General features: G+C 36.6%; 2 protein-coding genes and 1 pseudogene across 2 annotated transcripts in view; 1 reads left to right on the forward strand and 2 right to left on the reverse strand.

Moving 5' to 3' along the window:
• The window catches only part of LOC135214909 (dnaJ homolog shv-like), a 67953-nt gene that overhangs the window by 9730 nt on the left and 30723 nt on the right, over positions 1 to 27500 (forward strand). The gene's annotated exons all lie outside the window — the stretch shown is intronic.
• LOC135214527 (dnaJ homolog shv-like) lies at positions 42 to 8977 on the reverse strand. Its single transcript, XM_064248900.1, has 6 exons — positions 8969 to 8977; positions 8331 to 8440; positions 7328 to 7517; positions 5901 to 6043; positions 3972 to 4121; positions 42 to 117 (listed from the first exon to the last, which is right to left on the reverse strand). The coding sequence occupies exons 1-6, from the start codon at positions 8975 to 8977 to the stop codon at positions 42 to 44; spliced, it is 678 nt and encodes a 225-aa protein (XP_064104970.1).
• Positions 16051 to 26374, reverse strand: LOC135214612 (protein O-linked-mannose beta-1,2-N-acetylglucosaminyltransferase 1-like; annotated as a pseudogene).

A 27500-nucleotide genomic window follows, 5' to 3' on the forward strand; every position in this document is an offset into this window, starting at 1 on the left:
GGTTTTCTACCTTATGTCCATCTAGATGAATAATGTCAAGTTCAAATCCCAACAATGCTTCTTGTAAAGACAACGTTACATTTGTAATAAAGGGTCATCGCCGCACGTCGCTCAAACCTGAAAGAGAAAAAAAAATGCACTATAAAGCAAACAAACAAGTTAAATAAAAATTTTAACTAACACAACTACAGTGGACCCCTGGTATTTGTGGGGAGATGCGTTCCAGACGCCCCCCGCCTCCAGGAAATAGCTAGAATCTGCGTATACTTAGAACCCGTATAAAGATGCTAAGAACCGCTTATTTTGTTAGTTCAAACTCAAGAAAACCCACTAAAAATACTTATATCAAGTTTTTTTTCATAGTTTTATCAAAGAAGTGTATTTAATCATGAAATTACTATGAAAATACAGTAATTTGTGGATATTTCTCATAGAAAATTAGTGGTGGGCGTAATCGATTATTAGTACTTAGTAATCAATTACTTTAAAAAAATCTCGGTAATGGATTACATTTCCAAGTAGTAGATTACAGTCTTTTTTGTTTTTTAAGAGATAAATTTCTTTCTTTGTTAATATCTGTTAGGGGAGTTTTACACTGCATTTATATTTATTTTAAAAGGATTTTCAAAATTTATTTTGCTTTCTTATAGAAAATAAATATATTCTTATTCAAAAACAAAAATTTATAAACTAAATAGAAGTATCAAGCTTATTTTTTATTTCTTTAAGAGTTGAGACGTCTATTTTTCATTCAAAGAGAAGTTTTTTCATTTTCTTATCAGCTACCTCTTCATATCTTCATGAAAAATAAAGAATAAAAATATTCAACTGAAATTACTATGAAAATACAGTAATTTTGTGGAGATTCTCATAGAAAAGTAGTGTCCGTGTCGTAAGTCGATTATTAGTACAGTAGTAAATCAATTAGTTAAAAAAAATCTCAGTAGGATTACATTCCAAGAAGTAGATTACCGTCTTTTTTTTGAAGAGATAATTCTTGCTTGTTAAATATCCGTTTAGGGGAGTCTTGCACTGCATTTACAGTGGTACCTCGAGATACGAAATTAATCCGTTCCGAGATGGCCTTCGTATCATGAGTTTTTCGTATCTGGAACAGATTTTACATGTAAAATGGCTAATCCGTTCCAAGCCCTCCAAAAACACCCCAGTAAATTATATTTCCAGGCCTAAAACACATGTTCTAGGGTTACGACGCCGATCCGACGGAAGAAATTACTCCAAAAAGGCAAAATACTGTACATACTTAAGTATATTAACTGCATGTAATGTTCAACCCATTTTTTACTGCATATATTAGGACTTTAGCATATGTCCTTAGCAATAAGCCTAGCCTATGTTAGCGGTTGCTACTGTAGCCTAGTCTATGATTCTGACATCTAAACCTAAGAGCTAAAAGCTTAGAATATGCCAATAAAATGTATAATAATCAGTATGTACTCATTTCCAATAATTATTAATTAATCATTAACTATAATGCACAAACAAACAAAAAAACAAACCTTCCAATCGATTGTTTACATTCAGCTCTTACCCATCTTACGAGTATCGAACGAGCGCCAAGCAATCATTTTTCCTAGCACACAGTAAGCCATAAATTGTCATTAGTATCTCTCTTAAACTAATGAAACTACCAAACAGTATAATAACCATTATCATTCTATTCTTTATTCTATCTTTACCTAATGGAGATACCGAGCTACTGACAGCTATAATGAAACATACGTATACGTAACGTAATAATAAAAACAGAAGAAGAATTCTAAAAAAATATGTATTTGTTGGCAGACTGATTTATTTTATATTTTATGATATCTAATTCACAATTTTTTTTATTAAATGTATTGCATGTACTTATTTCAAATAATTATTAAGTAACCATTAACTATAAAAAAAAAAAAAAAAAAAAAAAAAAGCTTCCAAAACGTCTGTTTACATCCAGCACTTACAAGTATCGATCGATCGCCAAGCAATCACTTTTACACGGTAAGCCATAAATTTTCATTATCTCTCTTCAACTACTGAAACTAACCAAAAAGTATAATAACCATTCATTTCTATTCTTTATTCGTATCTTTACCTAATGTTTTTTTTTTTTTTCTTATTACGTAAATGTATTGCATGAATAAGTTTTTCAATTTACAGCAACCTTTAACCAATAGAATACTCAAGCACAAGGGGTTGATGCTGACCAATAGGAGAGCAGGACCTCATGGGGTGACTAGCATCAGGAACCAATGGAGAGCGGGAGGATGGTGGCGAGTTACTCAGTTGGCGGCGCGGGAGTTTTAAAATTGTTCTCGGTGGTCCGGGCGAATCTCGGGACTTTACAGCAACAACCTTTCGTATCTTGAAACTTTTCGTATGTAGAGCAGCAAAATTTTTCGCATTGGCTTTCGTATCTCAAGTTTTTCGTAAGTACTAGAGCCTTTCGTATCTCGAGGTACTACTGTATATTTATTTTAAAAGGATTTTCAAAATTTATTTTGCTTTCTTATAGAAAATAAATATATTCTTATTCAAAAACAAAAATTTATAAACTAAATAGAAGTATCAAGCTTATTTTTTATTTCTTTAAGAGTTGAGACGTTTATTTTTCATTCAAAGAGAAGTTTTTCCATTTTCTTACAGCTACCTCTTAATATCTTCATGAAAAATAAAGAATAAAAATATTCATCTGTTTTATTTTAGGATAAAGACTCAGGGAATTTTTTTCTTAATTCAATATTCATATAGTAAATGGATTATCGATATTTACTTGTGTGCATAATGGAATAACAAACACAGGACATATAGGTTTAACCTTGAACTTATTGACAATGCCAGTCCTCATTTGTTATAATTTTCAAGGATTCTTGGCTTAGAGAGAGAAATAAACCATAATTGTATAATTTAATACCAAGGACGTCTGGACTTGATTATACTGTAGTAGTATGTGTAATATATCAGTTTCCTGTGAAAGTAATCTATTACTAATCGATTACTGATCACCAAAGTAATCGAAGTAATCGACTACCAAAAAAGATGAGTTTTGCCCATCACTATAGAAAATACCACAAATATGCAAATTTCCCATGAATAATGGGTAGATATGGTCCATAGAGAAATCTGGGAACACGTGAGTGCAGGTCTTGAGAACACAAAAACAGAGGGTCCACTGTATTACATCCTCCAACTTACACATTCCATGATGGTGGAAAACACCATAAGCATTACAGTTACATCAAAAATTAAAATACTTTGAGAGTGAAGTTTGTGATACCCTACAACCATTTTAGCAAGGAATATTATAAAAAATTTGTGTTTACCTGTATTTCATGTTATAATAATTCTACAGTAATTTATGAGACAAAAACAAAAGCAGCTTATGACTAGCAGAAAGCTATCTGTAGATATTAAAATACCGGTGTAGCAGAAAATCAGTCAAGAACAACAACCATTTACAAGGAAAACACCAAATATGAATGTAGTAATAAAACATGGCAATAAAAAACAAAAGCAGCTGCAGCATTACCAAAAGCCTAAAAACTCATTGTCACTAATGCTGGTAGTATCTGTCTTCAAAAATTGTATTATCTTCAGGCCATTCCTAACTCCACACTTCATGAAAGCCTTCACAATAATCTCAGTTCTAGCATTCCCCATGATTTCTTTACCTACTCAAACACCTAGTGGTAGAGTATGAGGTCGAGGTGTGAATCTACCATCCATTTGTGTTAGCATTTTCATGTTATTTTTAAATGGCTTCTTAATACACAATCTAAGGCTGTAATACACTAGTAGGACCACTGGGAATGGCAGCTATCTGGGTTTTTAATTCTTCCCCTTTCTTTTTAATGGCTTCAGTTCTATCTGGCCTGATCTGATCCCGGATAAGATTTTCTTATGTCCTCCAGATGACTTCAACTGTAATGGGCTCAAAAGAAAAAAATAACAAAAATTAACTCTCTTACCTTTCATGAGGCTGAGTCTTAATAATGATGATAAGATCACCAGGGTCACCATCAATGTGTGGCTCTCCTTCACCAATAAAACGATGTTCTTGTCCATCAACCATTCCTGGTTCAATCTCAAATTCAAGTGTCTTCTCTTCATTAACAAGCCTATAAAAAGTAACCACATATTAATTATCAATATCAATCAAACTCTGAGTTTTGAATATCAAAACTTTCCTTCAAATCTGCATTAACAAAGCTATAATATGCTAACTTTATCCTCATAACTTTATGCTTCCAAGCACCTCACATAAACATGATTTGCATGAACTCTAACACTTAGCCTTTACTTTTTATTTCTTATTTTACACAACCTGAGAAAAAAAAGTTTGCTTGTGCTACAGAAAAAAATTGTGGTTGGAACACTGAACACAACTAGAAAGCTGTACTTCCACATTCCATCTATAAAAGTAGGTTCCTGTAAGACCATAAATATGACAGCTGAAAATTAACAGAATTGTAAGTATATACTACTACCCACCCAACAAATTTTTTACCCTCAACTTACTTTGTGCTGTTCTTTGTTTCCTCATTTTTAACAACCGAAAGGATATAGACAATCAGGGTCACCTTAACATATTCTTTATTGTATTTTCATAATGTTCCACCCTTACAGCTACATACATTTAAAATCAAATGTAAGTAAATGAAAAAGAAAGAGATGACATCCTATACATAGGTAGGGGATATAGTCTATCAGAAGCTTCCTTAGAAATGATAATAAGACCTTTATAATGATTAACCATCAGACTAAAAAAAATATTCAGAGCTCCCTGCTGTGTAGGAAAGTTTGAGCTCCAAGAGAAATAGCTCTGTCCTTTAGAATTTTTAACAGCAGTAATGAAACTACAAATGGAGTAAATGATGATGCCTGCTTGGAAATGGCTTCACAATTACAGATATATAATGGGTGGCATGCTAACAATGAGCAACCCTGAATGCAGGAAGACCTATGCAAGCAACATGGGGCAGCATGAAGTGGAACAACCATAACCTACTGAATAGTTTGCTGTTTACTCAGGCCTCACTTCCCACAGTGGCATTTGTAGCAATATCCAAAATAATTCTGGCCATGGCAGATCAAGAATGCATCTAGCTGGTTAGTCTTGAGTTGAGTCAGTCCCTGGGTTCTACTGCTGACACATCCTTCATTGCCTGGTACCTACTGAGGTGAAAATGCCACATGCCCATCTAAAACCACTTAAAAGGAGGTTCGTCTAGCAAAGCCACAGATACATTTGGGTTGCCCTTGTCCATACATTCAATCAAGACCATATGGTTGCTGGTCTTGGTGGTTCTCACTTTTCTTGCGAGCATGGTCAATAATTAGTGTTTGCTTGCAAGTATATTTCCTGTCTGTGGTCACAGGGAAGGTATTTATCTAAAAAAAGACCTCCTCTTGGTCATCTTCGACGAGTCCCTGGCTGTCACTGAAGAGGTGACCTCACCAGAGAACACGAAAGAGAAATGGCTAAGGAGAACCTATTGGCCAACACTCATCATTTTACTTATTGAAGAGGCTAATCACCTACTTCTTCCCAGTAATCAGCCAGTCACATTTGTTGTTGTCTACCAGGGTTCCCTACTTCAAGTCAGTCAGTGTCTTGAACTGTCTGTACTCACAACTCTTCGAAGAAAAGGGTAGCCTGCTGCTACATTCTTGTACGTAATGAATGTGACACGTTACTATTAATCTTCTGTTAAGTAAAAAAAAAAAAAAAACTATTCATAGACCACAATTATGGACATGAATGTTTGATGAGTTTGTGGTAAAACCAACTCATATCCTACATTAATGCTCTACTGAAACTGTGTAGTGAGCTTTTACACTGAGCCAATCTTCCTTAGAAATGAGATTCCAAAAGCTAAAACCTAATTTTCACTCACCTGACATTTGGGCACTCATCACAAACTTGCTGTTGAGTCATTTGGAAACGACCTGGCCCAAGTTGTCTTGTCACCATCTCTTGACGACAGTTACACTTACGAGTGCCCGAAGCTGATCTAGCCACTGGTTTATTTCGCATCATCTGAAATGTAAGGTTAAGATATATTTAACACTACAACAACCATGATCTCTGAACAGCATGAATTTATGGAAAAGACTGATGACTACTATTTGAAAGATGCCAAGTTTTCGCTCTTTCACTCATCATTCCATGGTTATTTTTTAATGTCAGTGCATGGTGGCATTAGTGATGGTTTTGCTGTCATTCTGATAACTTATAGCCTCTTCCAGCAAATTTAACTATTGCTTTCAAATAATATTCCAATCCTAAGATGAAGTCTAGTTTGCAATATCATAGTGGTAAGTGACTTAGTCTGACAACACAAGTAACTATTAGAAGAGGTACACTCCGACAAGTTGAATCGTTGCCTTTCCCATCATGCACAGAATTTAGAAAAACAAAACTATTACTCATGTAATAGTTTTTGCTTAAAACTTACAAACAGGTAAAAGGAGTATTTACAACTAGCTTCGATCTACAACCTAGATCAACAGAAGAAAAGGAATTTATTAGGTACTATACTGGTTTATACTTTGTAAGTATATACCTATTGTATTTACATCCAGAGTGACTGCTATAATAATGTCTTCTGAATGAAACAATTTCTATGAAGGCACCCGCTGCAGCATGTCAGTAATATTAGGAACCATGAACAATACAGACATCACCCAAACTTACAAACAAGTTATGTTCTGGATGGCCATGTGTGTGTTGAATTGATTAGAAGTTGGTTATTGTACTCTGCATGCCTATTTAAGTGCTGAATGATATAAAATCAATAAAGTACTGTGTTTTTCATCCTGTACAGAATAAGTACACAAAAAGTGTGAACTTACAAGTGCCAAAAGGGAAGCACTCCAAAGTCCGAACACAGTTTTATGCAATCCCATTTCTTTGTATCTGAATGTATGTTTGCAATCCCATTTGTTTGTATCTTTGAATGTTTGTAAGTTGAATGTTAGTAAGTAGGGTGGAGTTTGTATATGCTAAACTGTGACACTAAGGTACAAACTACACAGGGTTAAGGTGACAGCAAGTGGATACAAAGCACCATGTCTTAAATGCCATTATACAAAATATCGCGTAAAAACGAAAGTCAATCTCTCTCACATGCACACACATCATCAGTGCTCAACAGTACAGTACTTCCCTAAGTTTTGCATATTCTGTATAAAGTCATAACTAACCAAACAGCATTACTTATGTTCATATTAATGCTTAACACCAACATTTAATATCAATAAAATTTAGTCGCATAAACTCACAATTTTTATAAAAAAAAAAAAAATTTCCTTTTGACCTTACCTCAACAAAGTTGCCCACATACAGTTCTTCTAGTGTTACAAACATCTGCATTGTTATGTCCCCTCCTTTAGGTACTTCTCTCTCTCTCTGGGGACCACCACCAAACCCAAATCCAAAATCTCCAAAGAAACTTGCAAATGGATCCATTCCACCAAAGCCATCTTCCTTAGCCACACATTCTTCACCACACCTACAGAGACAGATTTATAAATTCAAACAAAGCTAATGAGGCAGCATTACAGAGTTAACATAAGCCCAAGTCTCAAAGAAGACGACAGGAAAGAAGCAAAAACACAGTGCTATTACATTTACTGATGCAACAAAATTTTTGAGAGTAATAAAAGCAATCAAAACATTGTTTATGTTTACAGACTTAGACTCTGGGCAAGATAAAGGAAAATTATGGTATAAAAACAAAAGTGATGGTGAATAATGACAATGAAGGAAACCAAATGAACACATACTGACTGGCACATTCATAACAACTTGAAATATTACACTAAACTAAATCTAACTGCTAAAAGAAACTAAAAACTCAGCAATTCAATATTTATTATACGTATAAATAAATAAAAAGGAAAATTATTGCAAGGTGTAACTGTCTGATAAGTGAATAATTCAATACAGTGGTCCCCCCCGTATTCGCGGGGGATGCGTACCAGACACCGGCCCCCCCCCGTGAATAGTTAGGACCCGCAAATGTTTGGAACCCCTATAAAAATGCTAAAAACAGCCTATTTTGTTAGTTAAAACTCAAGAAAAACACACTAAAATTTTCATACTTGGTTTTAATAGTTTTATCACAAAAAGTGCATTTTATGATGAAATTCATAAAAAAAACCAGGAATTTGTGGATATTTATCATAGAAAAATATCGCGAATGCGGAAATTTTCCGCGAATAATGCGGAGAAACGTTCCCGAGAGAAATCCGCAAATGTGCGAGTCCTCGAATCTGTAAAACGCGAATACGGGGGGTCCACTGTAGTGACAAAATGGCCCCACCAGTAGCAAATTTTATTTGACCTTTGACCTCGTTTAATTATGGCCTGCACCCCACTTCCCACTTCAGCTTCATCAACGAAGTGGGCAAGCATGCCAAATATGAACTCTAACTGAAAATATTTCAAATGCTACAACTACTAATACCTCAAAAGTTACAACTACCGTTATCAGGAAGTTTAACAAGAACACAGCTGGAATCATGTTACAGCCAAGGTTTAATTGAATTTCAGTATGACCTTGACTACTCAATCCACCACAACTTTGAAAAAACCATCACCCATAGATGATATACATGAAGTCTGAAGCCTTTAAAATATCTACACTTAGCAAACAGACAGGCAGGTCATTTACTAGATAGTCCCAGGAGGTAAAAATTTCATAAAAAATAGATATGTATGTAGAATAGATGTTTCCCAAAAGGTAAAATAGATGTTAGGCAAAGATTTAGTTAGGAAGTGAGGCAAGGTACTCCCTCTCAATAGGCACCTCACTAACTTCAATGATAACTAGAACTTGAACTGATAGTATAAGGTTTAAATTTTATAATCTGCATAAAAAATAAGCAAACATATTTCAAAACTATGTTTTGTACTTTCATATAATATATTTCAGCAACGTATTAAAAAAGAAATGCTTACTGTGATCATGTTCTGCAGGAGAAATCACTTGGAAATAACTGAGATTGCATCATATTATCAGTGACTGATGGATGAAGTAATGCAGGAGACAGAATGAAGTGGGAATTCAGTTGTTAATGCAATGAGAGATACAGCACACTGATGATGATGAATATGGGGGGGAAAAGTAGTCCTTTAAAAATTAAACATTTGCATAAGAAATCAATCTAATTTATAAAAAACAAAAAACAAATCACATACCTGTCATATTTTTTGTCTTTTTTCATCATCTACTAATACTTCATATGCTGCACCAAGATCCTTAAACTTTATCCTCTGCATTTGGATCATCTTTTATTTTTATCTGGATGATACTCTTTGGCTAGTCGGCGGTATGCTTTTTTAATCTGGTTCACACTTGCATCCCGAGGCACTCCCAGGATCTTGTAAAAGTCTCTCCTGCAAGAAAAGTACGTATTTTTAAGTCAGGTCTTACATTTGTGTGTGTGTGTGTGCACACACTGTTGATGCTAGATTTAAAAAATGGTAATTGTATTCATAAATATTTTACTTAAATGCATTTTCTGCACAAGACAATCTTCACAGCATGAAAAGAGAGAGAGAGAAGAGAGGAGAGAGAGAGAGAGAGAGAGAGAGAGAGAGGAAGCGGAGAGAGAGGAGAGATATAGAGAGAGAGAGAGAGAGAGAGAGAGAGAGAGAGATGAGAGATAAATTTTTGTATTTAAGGTCTAATTGCTCTTTAAAGAACTAAAAGGTATTTTGCTATACTACTATGAAAAATTTTGGACCAGCAACTGAAAGCAAAACTCTTGAAAATAAATCTGGGAGGTTGGAAAGTCTGCATCCTCTAGGATCTACTAGGTATGTCCTCTGACACATAAGCAGCTGGACAACAAAGAACACACTGACCCAAGGGAACAAGGTATCGGGTAATGGATGCCTCCAAAAGATTACTATGTTCACCAACGGACACTGTAATCTCGCCAAAATGTGTTGCTCTCGCTCTGCCGGCTGAGATTCTGGAGGAAAGGGGCATCAAGGCCCATCTGCTCCTTTGCCCATTCCAAGGATTGTGGTTTGGTTGGTACTTTGCATACCATGGGAAACATTCTCTGAAAGAGTTACTCTCTAAATAACACTCAAACTCAGGATCAGCCAACCTACATGCTCACCTCTAGGCTACTCAATACTACCTGGTGAGCCAGCAAAGGGAATAGGGGATTGTGCACAAGGTGTGGATGGGCCATGTGTATACAGGTACTCCTGAGAATGGCTAATCCTGAGAGGAGATTTGTCATGAGAAACGGAAATTGACACTAAAGAATTTAAAGGTGCATAACTAACAGAAGGATAAGCTCGCAATTAGGTATACTACTAGGCTATAGGGCTACCTACTAGCTAGGTAGGTACCTACTACCTATCCAATGAATCTATTAAGAGAAGGTGGAAAGTCAGATGGAAGAGAAAATGAACTGATGTACAATACAGAGAATGAAACTGGTTGCAGATCGAGGCCGAAGGGACGCTGCAAAAACCTTTATATAGGCTAGGTAGCTAGCTAATGCCTACAGTGCACCATGTTAGGTAGGTACGGCACTGACGGCACTAGCTAGGTACTTATTCACCCATCATAACTGATTTAAGCAATGTTGGCCTTACCATACTCTTCAAATCTACCTTTGTAAGGACGTCCTATATGTCCAAAAGATTAGGCTATGAAAAATACACCAAAGTAGGAAATTCTATTCTGACATTTCAGGAAACCGAAAATAAAATCAGCTGATCACTAGGTACTACCTAAATACATTAAGCCGACAGGCAATAGGCTGCTCAAATAACAAAATGGGCATTTCCCTGATTCCATATTTAGACATGATTACTCATATATACAGATTTTGCATTCTTGTTCATACTTACCCTGCTTCACATGCAATAATTAGAAGGAGCAACGTCAAAGGCCAACACCAACTCACGGTCATTTTGACAACTTCTGAAGTTCTCTTGCTCTCTTGCCTGCTACGTAGGTGTAACACCTTTCAAATCTTTAGAGTTATCAAACACTTTATTACATTAAAAAGTGGCTTGAATAATCATATACTAGTATTCTTTTCAGTAAAAAATATTTTTACACTGACAATTTTATTAAAAAATATGGCGATTTGAAACGTTTATAGATTAAGGAGAGTTTTTAAAAATCTATGAGTAATTGTTAGTGTAAGGCGGGAAGCAGTGTGATCAGACGACGCGGCGCTCCGCTTTAACGCCACGTACGATACGCTACGCTGGGAAGAAGATTCCAGTGTTACACAATGTTTTTTTCTTTTTATAGCTAACATTATCGACTGAACATAATAATTTATAGCAAATATGTACAGTTTAATTGATCTGGCTAAAAAGACATGGGAGATTTATATTATTCGACCAAATGTTGTTTTCGTTTCTAAGGGTATGAACACCACAGATATAAAATTATATATCTAGACTGTTCACGATTTTGAAGAATTGTCCTGCGGATTTGCCATCTTAGTTTAAAGCCAGCTCCAATAGCAAGAAACCCTGCTAAAAACAAGCAACCCTAATCATCAATACCATACCTATCTCCCATAAAAAATTCTAAATGATTATTATATAATGTATTTAAATTCAAAAATCATTCTCACTATCATGAGATTTCGCAAAGACTGGAATTTGGTTGTCTTTTCCTCACAAGGCTACTTATGTGCTCATAAAGCTATTTTGTGAGCGAATTATATATGATATATATATATATATATATATCATATCTATATATATATAACAAATTAAACTTATTTTATAATACAAAATTATATTCAGTTATGCATATCTTTTGCCAAATAATAGTCATAGAAAAGACACAATATCTAACCACCGACATGAGGAAGGAAGTTTATTTTCGTATATCCATTGTAGTCAGATGAGTGAGGAAACCAGTTTTATATATATATATATATATATATATATATATATATATATATATATATATATATATATATATATATATAATGAACACATGAGCACGTGTTTCACACAAATACATTTCTGACTCCCATGGGGAACGAACCCCGGACACTCAAACGGCAGTCGTTACCGCAATGGCCTGTCACTTGAGAGACCGAAGTTCGTTCCGATGTGAGTCAGAAATATATATATATATATATATATATATATATATATATATATATATATATATATATATATATATATATATATTATAGTATATATATATCCTCGAAAAATCACAGTAGATGCACGTGACTTCATAAATAAGCGAATCCCACAGGAAAATGATAGTCAGAAATCCAAGCTCTTTCATCTTTACTAAAACATTGCCAAGGAGCTCCTTGACAGTCTTAGTAAAGACGAAAGCGCTTGGATTTCTGACTATCATTTTCCTGTGGTATTTGCTTATATATATATATATATATATATATATATATATATATATATATATATATATATATATATATATATATATATATATATATATATGACTGGTAAAAATGTTCTGTAACAACAGAATTCCATCTAATAAAAGGAGCCCATAAAAAACACCAAAATGTAGAGAGAAAAGTACTATATTTCAGAGACTGCTGCTCTCTCTTCAGGTATATGAATGAGAAAAGTTTACAGAAAAGGTGGTATTTATACCAAGAGATTCGTCCACAAGTAAGCCAATTTAGGTCACCCCCGCTGATAATCTTCCTTTAATCTTCTTAAGCGTTGGTTGAATGAACACTGCGTCGACGATATCTGATATCCAATTCCCTTTTGAGATGTTCAATTACCTGCTTCTCTTTTATTAAGGCCGATTCCATCATTTGACTCTTGTACCGGCAGTTGCTGCTATAAATCACACGTGACATATTCCAGTTTATTCTATGGTTATGTTCATTTATATGGTTGAAAATAGCCAAGTTCTGTTGTCCATACCTAACTGACCGTTTGTGTTGTATTAATCTCTGGGGAAGTGATTTACCTGTAAATCCGATGTAAGATTGGTCACAGTCCTGGCATGGGATCTCATATACCCCAGAGTCTTTGGGAGATGTCTTTTGTTGGACGTTAATCAGGGATTTGGCTAAGGTATTTGGGTAGGTAAATACAAAAGGGTTGGATTTCCCAAGGGTGTGAGTTACTCTCTTAATCGTCTCCAGGTAAGGAATTTTTATTTTATTGTTGGGTGTGTCTCTGGTCTTGTCTTTAGGGGGTCGGTAGAAAATTACGTTTGCTTTTTGAATTGCTTTCTCAATTATATGGTCAGGATACTTTAAAGATGAAAGTTGCTTGCGAATTAGTTCAAATTCTTTTTCCAGGAAATCTGGGGAACAAATTCGTAAGGCTCTTAAGAATAGGTTGCTAGCTACACCTATCTTGATAGTATTGTCATGATAGCTAAAGTAGTGAATATATGAAAGTGAGAACGTTGGTTTTCTGTATATGGTAAATTTGTATTCTGTCGTGTCTCTGATTATTAAAACATCAAGAAAAGGAATTTTGTTGTCTGTTTCCCATCAACTTTAAATTTGATGCTGGGCACTAATGCGTTTAATTTTGAGAGGAATTCATTAAAATTACCCCACTTATTATCCCAAAATGTTAGTATGTCATCCACGTATCTCATCCACAGCATGTTTTTGGGTTTTATTGCATTTATTACTGTAGTTTCAAAGTATTCCATGTACAGATTGGCTAAAATAGGACTTAAAGGACTACCCATACTACACCCGAATTTTTGCTTGTAGAATGATTCCCCGAATGAAAATACGTTATTAGATGCACATAATTCAACTAACTTTATTATTTTGTCAAGTGCCAAAGGGAAATGATCTGAATAGGGGGATAATTTTTCCCTTAAAAACTGAAGAACGTCCCGTACTGGTACTTTTGTGAATAGGGAGTCTACGTCAAGGCTTAAAAGTTTTATGTTGTGAAGTGGTATATGTGCTTCTCTGAATTGTGACAAAAGTCTTCCGAATGTTTGATGTGACTGGGAGAAAAAGTGCCTAAAAAAGAGAAAGGAGGCCAGCTAACCATTTAGAAATTTTGTAATTGAAAGCTCCGGCGCATGAAACGATGGGTCTGAATGGAAGATTGTCTTTGTGAGTTTTGGGAAGACCATAAAAGTAGGGTAATTTAGGATTAATTACTTTAAATTTCTCTAATAGTTCAATACTCTTTTTTGTCTTGGCCAATTAATCTACTTTCCGAAAAATTCTGTGGGAACGTTCTGGAGGGGATTTTTCGTCAGTTTTTCGTAAGTATTTGTGTCGCTAAGGAGCTGGTTGATTTTGTCGAGGTAGAAGTCTTTGTCCATTATTACAATTTTGCCGTCTTTGTCGGATCTACTTATTATAACATCTAACTTTTAGCGGGAGTGGATGGCTATCATGAACCTGCGGGGAACAGGATATTTCTTATGAAGGTCAGTTAAAGCATTTAGTAACACTCCTTTTCTAAACATATCTCTTCACGGCTGTAGTTTTTGTCAGATATGAATTTATCAAAAGCCACTATGAAGTCTAGGTTGTTTTTGCGGTCTGGCATAAGGGCAAAGGATAAGCCTAAATTTAAAACTAAATGTTGATTTACAGTAAGGGGGGTGTTGGATAAGTTTAAAACTTTGTCTTGTTGTTCGGATTCGGGAGATGGACTCTGCAATCAAACCCTTCCCTCTATCACACAAGATTTTCCTGGAAGAAAGAATCACCAATACGAGAAACGACATCTTCGTGCTACGCAGAGTGATATATGGAAGTCAATCTAATCTTCGCCTCCTCACTACGGACCACATATACAGGTATCTGATTTCATTCTGTTCCGACATTGCTGCCTATAATAGCGTGACTCATTCCAACAGACTTTTACGCAAGTTAAATAACCTAATAGATAATTATCAAAAAGACTGTACTGTCGTTAAACACAAACGTCCTTCCTCTGTAAAATTGTTCATAGCGTAGTTTGGGCAGCTGGTTTGCCTCACTCTGTTTTTTACTTATTTTTGTCAGTCTTACTCTTTCAAAATTTTGTATAGGTAGGTGTTTCTAAGATTTTAGTGAAGTTTGCTTTTGAAGGTACTATTGAATTTTAACTTTTAACTTTACTGAGAGCTGTTGCCATAACATTTTTAATATAAATTAAATCAAATTGAGTAGTAATGTTCGCAAATTTTATATATTTTTAGCCTTGAAAATGCGACTTGGAATTCGTCGCGAAACGTCGGCATTGAAATAAACTGAAAAGATGAGGATGCCTTTCCCTACCACTTCCCCGTCCGCGATATATCCCTTTTTTTTTTCCCTTTTGCGCCCACTCCGGCCCTTGTGTGTATATATCTTCTTTGTATTCCCTTATCTCCTCTATATTGTTGTGTATATTATATATTATATATATATATAGATATAATATATATATATATATATATATATATAAATATATATATTTGTATCATATACAATTTTCATATTCTCTTTACCCATATTACCGCTGTTGATTTTGGCTATAATAGACGTGAACCAGCCAGGAGGTCAAGTTAAAAATAAAAATGAAACCGTGTCCGGATGGGTTATAGGTAGAACTCTGGTCTTCACTCACAACTGTAGCAAGGGTGAACCAGCGGTATCAGCGAGAAATGGGAAATCTAATTAGAAGGTAGCGAGACGGTAGAAATGAAACACGGCAGAAGCTACACGCAATTTTAAATGGCTACATTACTTACCACCATTGCATCGTTTATAGGCCCCTTTTTTTATGGCATAAACCGTAGGCTTTTCAGTAGCTGCTTTGGGCAATGTTCCAAGATATCTTACAAGATACTAAAGCCTTCGTCAGACTGTATACACTGATACTCCGTTTCTCGGTAACATTTGATTGACTTTATACTTAGTTCTAATATCCGATGTTTCTTATAATAACAACTCTTGTCATCTCATTCCATGGCAAATTTTCATCAAGCTTTGGTTGGAGGAGGTTATTCTACAGGTGTTTTTCATTTATTCCTATTTAAATAGAAAAACAAACAAAACACAGAATTTATTTCTTATCAATCATCAACTTGATTGGAGTCTGAGAATTTTGGTACTCAGTAGTATAATTCAAGTTCGTTCTGTTGGCTATAATGTCTTGAAAACTTGAATGTTATCTTACTATCCTTAGTGCTATTAACGCACAGAGTTCTATACTTCCCCCTCCATGGAAAATTTCGCAGTATTACTGTCCACGGGGTTAGGTTAGAATGCAATGAACTATATTAGATATTCCTTTTATTTTCAGTCTCGGATTTCTTCGGGAAATCTCAGATGAGCCAAGTTTTCCCCAAGGTCTAGAGAGTCTAGACCTTGGTTTTCCCCATCCTTCACGATGCTTACTGGAACTTCTCAAGAGTTCTTCGATCCTCCCCAAGGGTTTCTGTAAGTGTTCCTCATGAGGAATTCCTCGGTGGGGTCTTTGGCTTCTCTCCTCAAAAGATAATACGGACTGTAATAACGCTGCTGCCACACAGTTGCCGTCTCTTCAGCTTCGTTTATCAGCTGCGCAGAAGGTGTGAGAAGCTCCACGCCTTTCGGAAACATCGAACTGGAACGAGATAATACTGCCATTATTATGAAGTATAACTGTTGTTTAACGAAGCATATCTACATCCCCATGTTGAAAAATTTAATTAAGTAATTTATTATGTTATTTCTATGCCACCGATTGCTCGAACAGCTTTTTCACTGCCAACTGTTGATGGAGGTAAGACTATTCAGGCCACAGACAAGTGTAGCAGTCACGCTAATTAGCTAAAAATATCTTATTTTACTGACTTCGCGAAACACCTGGTGGTAATTAAATTTCTCCATTCGGTGGAAAATTTCAATGACATTTACATATTCATTTCAAAGAAATACTGCGTATCGAAGAAATGGCCAGGGAGCACAGGTAACTCAGCCACCACAAGAGGAATTTATCATTGCAAAGGAAAATCATTGTTCTCAGATCCATGATGATGTAATGCTGCATAAGAAAAACAATAAATAAAAAAAGAAGAAGATCGATTTTCTCCAGTTTAAACTTGAATGAGCAAACTCCTATATTTCCCTGTGGAGGTAGCAATCAACTGTATTGAATTCTCTCTTATCCATAAATAAGTGCCTACCACTGGCCTATAAATTATAACAAAGGCTACATTCCTTGCACGTCCATATCCATAAAGGAAAAGGAATTCCCGCATCAATAAGGATCATCTTCACTCTGGCTCAATAAATTCTATTTGAAGTGACAAGTCATCATCTTGGGGCCATTTTGAAGTTCGTTATTTCGCTGATAGTTCATGTTTAACGCCCTGTTAGTGAAACAACCTAAAACAGCTTGAGCTCTTCACAAATTATACGTAACAAATTACTGCCTACCTGCACTATAGTAGATTCACATCAGCCGTGCATCTGATGTCTAGGCCAGTCCCTTACGACGCTCCTGATAAGCCAATCCCAGGGCTGAAAACTCTCAGTCTCTCAAGAGAGTTCACATAGGCAGGAAGTATGTTCCATCTCTAGCGAGGGATACTTTTGAAAGACGTATCCCTCAGAAGTGGAACATACATCCGTGAACGCTCTCGAGGGACTGGGGGTTTCCAGCTCTGTGATTGACTTATCAACAACCAATCAAGAACGTCGTAAGGAACTGGCATAGACATCAGATGCACGGTTGATGTGAATCTACTAAAGCAGTGAACTGAGCCAATCTCCTCTGATGCTCTTGGATAACTCACCAGAATGGAGAAAACGGGACAGCCGATGATGTAGAGGACTCGTCCATGGATATTGAACCGGATGACTCCTCTGTACTGTTTTCCCGAGTGTCCTCGGGATATGCATGAAGGCACTGTTTGTCGTTTTACGACGAAAACGGGAAAAAGTATTTTGAGATATATTTATTTTGAACCGCCCCCCCCCCCCTACTATGTCTTCCTCAGGTACTTGAAATCTACTTACCAAAGTAGTTATAAACAAGAACAATGGTCGAATTAAGTCGACGAGGGATCAATCCAATAGACATTACTAAGGCCCGTCTACACGGTCAAGCTTTGCTCGACGAGCTCTGTTCGATGTGACGTCAGAAGCGGAGAAACAGCGGATAAAGTTCTGACTTTTCCCGCTTCTGACGTCACATCGAACAAAATTCGTGGGCAAAGATCGACTGTGTGGATGGGGCTTTACATATGGTCATGAGATACACCCACGAAATGTTCAGTATCTTTTTATGCATATCATGAAGTACAAGTCATTTCAAAGGTATGAAATATTCAATTGGCCCGTTTAACTCAATACATTCTCTTCTGACTATACATCTCCCAATTCACACAAGTCATGTTCCATTCTAAGATCCATTTGTTCATAATGGCCTCACCATAATCAAATACGCGAGCCAGTCTGGTGGGGGTGGGGGTGGAACTGCGAGTCAGATATATCATTATTAATGTATTATTTGTTGCCTCTTCTGACGTAAGTGATCCAGTGAGTCCATTCAGCAGCTAATTCATAGCTATAAGCCCACCGAACTCGTTGCTCCATTCATTTATATACGTTTATGAATACTTTGTTCATATACTCTATTCCACATTCACCAGAAACGGGATGTGGTATTGTAGCGCGCGCGCGCGCCACACACACACACACAGATATATATATATAATAATATATATATATATATATATATATTATATATATATATATATATATATATATATATATATATATATATATATATATATAGCCTATGTAAATCCTGGATAATTACACATACCTGATCAACCCTGATCAAATCGCTGTCTAACATGCTTAGGTGGTAAAACGTATTACATACCCATGATAGAATTAGGCTCTGCTGAGGGCAGACTTTACTTACCAGGTGCATCACATAAAAGGAGTCATACTCGTCACTCCTCGTGTCAGCTTTCATGAAGACTTTGAAAGGTCCTTTCTGGAAGGAATAAACAAAAGTAATACTATTACCATACGTTTTCACATTTACAATAGATCCCTGGTCCCCTTTTTCCTCCCGAAAGCAACCAGACTTACTGAACAGCAGCGCCTCGCTGTCGAACTTCTGAGTTCCAGAGGTTCTTTATTCCTCTCGGGATGTCGTGCAATTGGAATTTCAGAAGTTCAAGCGAGGTGAAATGCTTTTCTACTTTAATGCTCTTCTCCTTGCGTTTTTAATACATATTTATCTATTTACTAATTCTTTTTTTTTCTTTTTTAATAAGCGAGATCTCTTCTTTCTGTATTTTCCGAACCTCATTTCACTCCTTCCCAATGAACACCTTATTCTTTAGAAGCTTGAATTTCATGTCAATGGCCCCTCGGGTTTGTTCCATATGAATAGGGTTCATCTTCTGAATAATAAAATAATAATAATAATAATAATAATAATAATAATAATAATAATAATAATAATAATAATAATAATAATAATAATAATAATAATAATCAGCTACCTTGCAGTAATAAGTAGTACGAACACCAACCTGAAGGAGTGATAGAAAACGATCAGGCAAAGATCCTCTGGGACTATGGTATCAGAACAGATAGGGTGATACGTGCAAATAGACCAGACGTGACGTTGATTGACAAAATCAAGAAGAAAGTATCACTCATTGATGTCGCAATACCATAGGACACCAGAGTTGAAGAGAAAGAGAGAGAAAAAATGGATAAGTATCAAGATCTGAAAATAGAAATAAGAAGGATATGGGATATGCCAGTGGAAATCGTACCCATAATCATAGGAGCACTAGGCACGATCCCAAGATCCCTGAAAAGGAATCTAGAAAAACTAGAGGATGAAGTAGCTCCAGGACTCATGCAGAAGAGTGTGATCCTAGAAACGGCGCACATAGTAAGAAAAGTGATGGACTCCTAAGGAGGCAGGATGCAACCCGGAACCCCACACTATAAATACCACCCAGTCGAATTGGAGGACTGTGATAGAGAAAAAAAAAAAAAAAATAATAATAATAATAATAAGGTCAATTTCAGCTATTGATTCAACATGACTTTTTCTCTCTTCCATATATTTCAGATTTGAGGAATTAAATACTATTCGATACCTTATCAGGGGGAAGAGTGAAATCTTTACATGGACTTCCAGTGATCTTAATTTCTTGAGCGCGAAGAATGTCTTCCCGAATCTTCTCTTCATACTTGGCGCTGGTCAGGCTGAAAGTGAGAAAGCTCAATTAAACTGACAGGCTTTTTAGATCAGGTAAGAGAATCAAAAAGGTATCATTTACAGCAAACAAAAGCTCATAAGTTATCCAAAATAGGAGTGGGAAAAAATTTTGACGAATCCATTTTTTTTTTTTTTTTTTTTTTTGCATACCTTCTCAGGCCCCTGAGCTTTACCAGAGGGTCCTTGTTATAGATCATGTGGTTAAAGAAGCTCTCCTGCGCCCATCCTGTCACGTGGGCTCCTGCGGAACCGGCGTGGAAAGTCCTGCTGATCTCTGGGACCAGGACATCGCGGCCATGTCGAGAATCCTGAGCGTGGAGCCACCAGTCCCAGTCTCCCGTAGCCTAAGGATTGCAGTGAACAAGTTTACTTCGTGGTCGATCACGTTTACATCGATTATCATTCATTTTTAAAGTCGTCAAAACATGCAGAGACACGCAAAACAAAAGTTATAAACACAAAGTCTTTGCAGATTATCGTTTTTGTTTGTTTGTATGGTGTTTTTACGTTGCATGGAACCAGTGGTTATTCAGCAACGGGACCAACAGCTTTACGTGACTTCAGAACCACGTCCAAAGTGAACTTCTATCACCAGAAATACACATCTCTAACCCCTCAGTGAAATGCTCAAGAATCGAACTTGCGGCCACCAAAGTCGCAGGCCAAGACCATACCGACCACGCCACTGAGGCGCTTTGCAGATTATTGTGCTGAATGGTAGGAGTGGAGACAAGCTGTAGAGACTGGTGCAAGAATGTACTATATGCAATGTAGATATTTTTAGGGTAAGAAAGTTGAAAGTAGGAGTTTGACACAATCAAAGAAATGGATCAGTGCTTTGATGGGGTTTGGTTAAATGCACAGGAACTGATTTCTACACACAAAACTGAATTCTCTTCCTGAATCATTTGGCTTAGTGAGTAATGAGATAGGTAGGTATGGTTTATTTTTCAAGATGCGTTTCTATATTCAAGTTACATTATTCCATACATAGCCTTAAAAATGTAACAGATAACTGTGGTGGTTTAGTAATTCCAATTTGACACTGAATACTTAATATGCATCATAAAATCTTATTACACTGGCTTTCCCAAACTAAGCATTTTGTTACTTATGGAAAACATAAACTACAAGGCAAAAGCTTTTGGTTATGAACGCTTCATAATTGGTGCATTCTCTCATTTCAGTAGTATAAGCATCTGCACTTTCACTGCATGCTTAAAGTTATTTTTAGTTTTCCGCAAAAAAACTATTGAGATGGCTATTTGTCTGTCCACCTGCAGGTTTTCTGTCCGCCCTCAGATCTTAAAAACTAGAGAGACTAGATGGCAGCAAATTGGTATGTTGATCATCCACCCTCCAATCATCAAAACATACCAAACTGCAGCCCTCCAGCCTCAGTATTTTTATTTTATTTCAGGGTAAAGTTAGCGCATTTTTTACTTGTTTAATGTCGTGGTTACAAGGCTGACCACTCCAGTAGATTTACTACGCAGTTTTCTGATTGCCTCACCAACTGTAAGTAATTTCAAATAAAACAAAGAAGAAGAAGAAGAAGAAGAAGAAGAAAAACGATCTTCTTTACTGACTTGCTCAGGAATCCAGAATCTGTACTGCTCTCTAGCCCACTTTCGAGTCACCATCCAGCCGAACTGAGGAAACACCTCGAGCCGCCGCAGAACTGTTGGGTCATAAGCTACGTCAGGATAGCTGTTGATGGAGAATGCATTGACGCAGTAGATTGTGGGGTCCGCGTCTAAAAGCCAGGCGGTTTGTTGGAAGAAGCTAGGAATGAAGAAAAATTGGGTTCTCATAACTTTCTTTTTCTTTGCATACTTTCTATTCCCGTTGATAATCGGCCAGTAGACCGAAAATCAATTTTCTTGTCATGAAACAAAAAATGATCTTCAGAGTGACTGGATTTTGTACAAAGGTTTGTTTCTTGCGAACTTCAGCAATATTCCCTCCGCACAAACTGTAAAACCCATTTAATGGTTTAGCATTTAAAAGAATAACTCCATTTTCGCTTTTTCTTGGACACGTTCCGGAACCTTCTCTTACCTTAAGAAATCAGGGGAAAGCAGCAGGTCGTCTTCTAGAATGATGGCCTTATCCACTTGAGGAAAGATATTAAAGACATTATGCACTGAAAACCTGAAAACATTATAGCTTATTAATATATGAAGAAAAGTGCAGCCCAGCATCGCTGATCGTCTTTGAAATCAGTGACGAGTAACTGAGACTATCACATATACCCTGTTAAACTCAGAAAGAAGTAGAGGTTCTCATCATATGAGAAATAGCTGACCTTTTTTTTCCTTTATGTACCAGAGTTAAAAACCTCTGAAATGCCAGATGTTCATAAACACAGTGGTCATGGTTAAGGGAAGGCTTTTGGATTGAGTACAAAGCATCGAATAGTGAGAAGCTGGATCCTTTGCAAATTTACAAATTTTTAATGAATGTATCATAAATTATGTCATGTATGCACACACACACATTTATGTAATACTTCAATGTCATTCCTACCTGAAATGCATATTGAGGAGGGTGGAAGAACCCTTTGTACCTTGAGGTTGGTGAACGAGGACGTCTAGCCTAAAAAGAGGGTCGTAACATATCAGTAGCTGCATAACACAACATATCCAAACGAGAATCCGAGAAAAAAAATATTGCTGAACACATGAACATTTTCTACGTTACCCAAAAAGTCTTGAAAGATGTACGATTTCATTGTGCGGGCCATCGACGAACACTACTATGGGTGTCTGGGCAGCCCCGGGTGTCTCCAGCAGATTCAGGAGTTGTCTGTGAGGTAGAATCAAACAGAGAAGACTGAAAGAACAAATCCGATACTTAAGCTTTTATCTGGCTTATTTGTGCACCGAGGAGTAAGCAGAAATATTTCGTAGCTTGATACGTAGTCGTATCTCCTTCTCCTAAAACTTATGAACCAGAAAGGAACGTAAAATAATAAAAGCTTTAATGTCTCCGGAGCTTGAATCCTTTCAAACTTTAAATGAATGCAAGAAAACGCCAGCTTTTGACATTCCCTTTACATTGGATATAAGCACAGATACAACGATTAAATATTTGTCCAAATGTGACATTCTAGAGTACTTAATCATCATTCTTAGGCCTAACGTTTCTTTTCTGTCACTATACATACGACATCTCTTTCGTCCATAACTGTACTGTGGCCTAAGTGAATGTTTTTGTTTGCTCTCATATTTAACACAATGTCTTGAGGACACATTTGGAATAGAGAAGATAGAATTTAGGCCAAAGGCCTAGCACTGGGACCTACGAGGCCATTCAGCGCCGAAACGGGGATTGACAGAAAAACATAGTTGCACTATGAATCAGTTGTTAGGAGAGGGTGGAAAGTAAGATGGAAGACAGAGAATATGGACGGAGTTACAGGAAAAGGAATGAAAGGGGTTGCAGCAAGGGGCCAAAGGGACACTGCAAAGAACTTTAAGTAGTTCCTACAGCTGCACCACTTGAAGCGTACAAACGACATTTGGCTATATCTCACAAGGATTCTGCTTTAGTAACGAGACCCTCCATTATGAAGTCACCTAGAATTATTCTTCAAAACTTACGTGACTACATCTCTACAGGTTTTGGAATCTTACCTGTAGAAGTTGAATGGCTTGATAGCTGTCAGCATGGCCACTGGTATGACTTCTGCCACTGTAATGTTCTCCTGTGTTCCGAAATATAAGATTGGAGTCAGAGATGACAAAAACTTTTTTTTCCTGTAATGTCTAATGTACTGAACGCCTTCCAATTCATTTTAAGATAGAAAAAGTGATAATTCCTTTGACGTGGAATCTGATGCCTGTGACGCCTTTATTTAACTTGCGCAATGATCATACCAAGATCACCGAGATAGAATCATACACTCAATACTGAAAGCAATAATAAACAAATCCTCATTTTCAAATGCAACGCAAATAAGGCGATTAAGAACTGAAACAGGTGTCCATATTGAATCATTTATAGTTGTTAAGAGAGTAGAAGGATAAACCACTAAACACATAGAAACAAAGAATCACTTGTAAAATCAGTGTCCTTATAACTTAAAACACTAATACGGGGTGTTTTACTTTTTTTCATTGTTAATTTTTTTATGCAATAACCAATTGTTTTATATGTTTGTTTTTTTTCAGACGCTCAAGTTAAAAAGGTATAAAAGTGTCTGGTGAGAGTTGCTCAGCAACGAACCCTTGTGAGGCAAGGAAGTTTTGTAATAGGCCTACTCGTAAAATCTCTTTATATTCAGTCCATAAAATAAGGTGAAAATGAACATCCAGAAAAGGAAGTGCAAAATGCACCTACACTGAATGCGGTACTCACAGCGCCATATCTAAATTCGAGAGGTTTGATTGGGTCTATACAGGTGCACAGTCTAGAATACCCATCGTAAGTTTCGCAAAATCTCCGCTGATCCTCCATGGTAGGGTTCGCGTGCCACTGGCACCGTGGCACTGCACAAGAAAATGAAATCATCTTCAGAATCAGGAATTCAACCAACTCTTTTCGGAACAGAGAACAGTTGCACTGTTCAAAATATGTTAGGAAAGGGCGGAATTAAGATGAAAGAAAGGCTAATAAGCTTCAGAATAATAATTTATCTGTTATACTCCAAATTCATGATTTAAGATGAAGACTTTTGGAACATGATAGGAAAGAATGGGAGAAGGTACAGAAGATATGTAGAGACAGCATTTGAAATAAACGACAGTTAACTGGGCTTTGTACCAGGAACGCCATTCACAGAGGGACTCTTCATGATTTTCAGAGCATCAAGACAAAGTATTAGGCAGAGATTACATAGTCAGATTTTGCAAGAGGAGCTTCTTGAGCAAGTGTTGGTGGTAAATAATAGCACAAGAGCTGGAAACTATACTTAACAGGTATTTTGAAAAGTAATATAAGGAATCGTAGAAAGAAAGGCCACAGGGTTTTTACATGCAGATTTGGCCAAGGTTATGAGCTGAATTAAAGGAAGGGGTTTATATTGTGAATAAAAAAAAAAAAAGAGAGAGAGAAAAAAAGTGGAATGAAAGGAAGTCAAAAAGCCAACGCAAGAAGGCTGTGAACTCAATTTATATTTGATAAAACAGATGGTTGTGTAAGCGAATGCCGACGAGCGCAATGTACAAAAAGTCAGGGATTTATAATTGATTTAATAACGAAGAGATGGAAGAAGTGCCATATTATGGGACGGAAAAACATTTCTGTTGCTTTGTTGGTGTACTACTGGTCTGCAAAGCCGTTATTGAGAAAGCAATAAAAAAAAAAGACAGAGAGGGGTGACCATCTTGTGTGAAATGGAAGGAATTATGACGTACAAGCAATAGCAGATGATGAACAGAGTCGTAAAAAAATAGAACGTTTTACCCATGTTAGAATACTAGTCTGTCTTAAACATGTTATGGAATTACTTGGTCCTTTGGGCACGTAGCACTGAATGTCGATTGGCGACGGGTACCCGACCTCTAAGCGACGAAGGATGGTTATGACCTCCGCCCATACTCGTCCTCTGGCGGCCTGTAAGAGATGAGGCGTGTGTTCTAGTATTAGCCTTTAATGCAAAATTTCACCCTCTCTTTCTCTCTCCCCCACTTCTAAAAGCCACTTTACAAATATATTGGCACTCGGTCTCTCAGGGAAAATGTACAGAATCAAGTAGCTGTAGTTCTAAAAATACAATAGGCTTAAGCTTACACAAAAGTAAACTTTTCTCTCTCTCTCTCTCTCTCCACTTCTAAACCATATTGTATAATTAATCACAACAATCTTCCTCAAATGAAACATATTGATAATTTATCACACAATCTCTCAAATGAAACACTATGAATTAAGCACCTCTATAAATAGGCCTATGCTTACACAAAATTAGACTTTGCTCTCTCTCAGGATAATATTGCATATTTGTCTGTTAACTGGTACTACAACTATTGAAACGAATGGCTTACTTTTTCATAGGATCCAGAGATTTTATGAAGAGGATAGAAACGTTCTGTGGGAGTCGCAACACTCTCTGGAGCATGCGCAATCATGGCCCAGCCTTCGAAGAGCGCTAGTTGGCGAATTCGACTGGCTCCCAACCGCTCCAGTGCGTCTATAGCCTCACCGTGGCCTAAGAACCCCACTGCATCTGGCTTTTGGGATTCATTCACTACCATTATTCTCTTGCTGATTAAAAACATAGCAGTATTAGAATATCTCAGGTTTTTCAACAATTTGTCATTTTCCTCTCCAGAGTAGCTAAAGTTATGGTTCATAGAAATTTTCTCGTTGTTGTATCAATAAAATTTTCAATGCCAATAATAGTTAGGGAAAGAGTCTGGTTAAGCAAGTAAGAGGTTTCCGGCAAACGGAAGGCTTTTATCAAAGTAGTATATAAGAAACGTAACTCGGACAAAACAAACAGGTAAATGTGAGTTAAACCAATAAATACTGGTATACTTAAACAAAATGTGGTAATACATTTTTAGCCTCAACATTAGTCTATTAATCCTGGTCCTCACCACAGCTGCAATGACGACCAGTCGACCAGGCAAAATGTCGGATAAGTGACTGGCTAGATTTTGGTGTTCAGCCGGTTTGGGTGGGTGTGAAAACATTCTGGCCTGCATGAGCTGACCTGTGTTTGGGTGGAGGACCAGCACGTGGAAGCCAGCGTGGGTGTAGAACTTGAACTGGGTTAAATTTCCAAGCTTTTCGTATATCTGGGAATGGAAGGTATATTCCGTAATGTAGCTTGGAATGATCATTCCTTTCTTGGCGCTTTGAGCAAATATTCGGAGACAATGGCAAAGTGGAAGTTATGCCTTAATTTAGCTTAAAATGATAATCTAATTCTTGGTAATACGATCAAATACTGATATGATGTCAAGGGCTACGTAAAGCGTAAACTTTGAAATATCACAAAAAGAATTCATGGCAGAATTTTGACTGTAATTTTTATATATTATTCAATTACTTATGCCCCTATACTCTTCTTTGCATCTGAAGCCTCTAGGATTCTTTGGCTAAATTTGAGGAAACTTAAAAGGAATGAATCAAAGTAGATAGAGTGTGGGGGGGGGGGGGACCATTATCCTGAATGGATATAAAGGAAGCATTCAAGACACGAAACAATACTTCGTGTAATGGAGACAGATGGTTGGCAAAAGATAATACTTACCAATATGTAAGTGATAATACTTACCAATATGTCATCTCTGAAAACTTGCACTTTTCGTTTATTAATGAGTATCCTGAGCTTAAGTCTGCCCCTTTTCTCCTC

The sequence above is a fragment of the Macrobrachium nipponense genome, chromosome 46 (genome assembly GCF_015104395.2).
Source record: "Macrobrachium nipponense isolate FS-2020 chromosome 46, ASM1510439v2, whole genome shotgun sequence".
In the NCBI taxonomy this organism is placed as follows: Eukaryota; Metazoa; Arthropoda; class Malacostraca; order Decapoda; family Palaemonidae; genus Macrobrachium; species Macrobrachium nipponense.

Excerpts from the sequence above, each read along its gene's own strand:
- LOC135214527 (XM_064248900.1), bottom strand. Across the intron at positions 7,518-8,330 it reads TCAAATAAAATTTGCTACTG|GTGTGGTGAAGAATGTGTGG; the intron begins GTGGGGCCATTT and ends CTGTCTCTGTAG. Across the intron at positions 118-3,971 it reads AAGACTCAGCCTCATGAAAG|GTTTGAGCGACGTGCGGCGA; the intron begins GTAAGAGAGTTA and ends TTTCTCTTTCAG.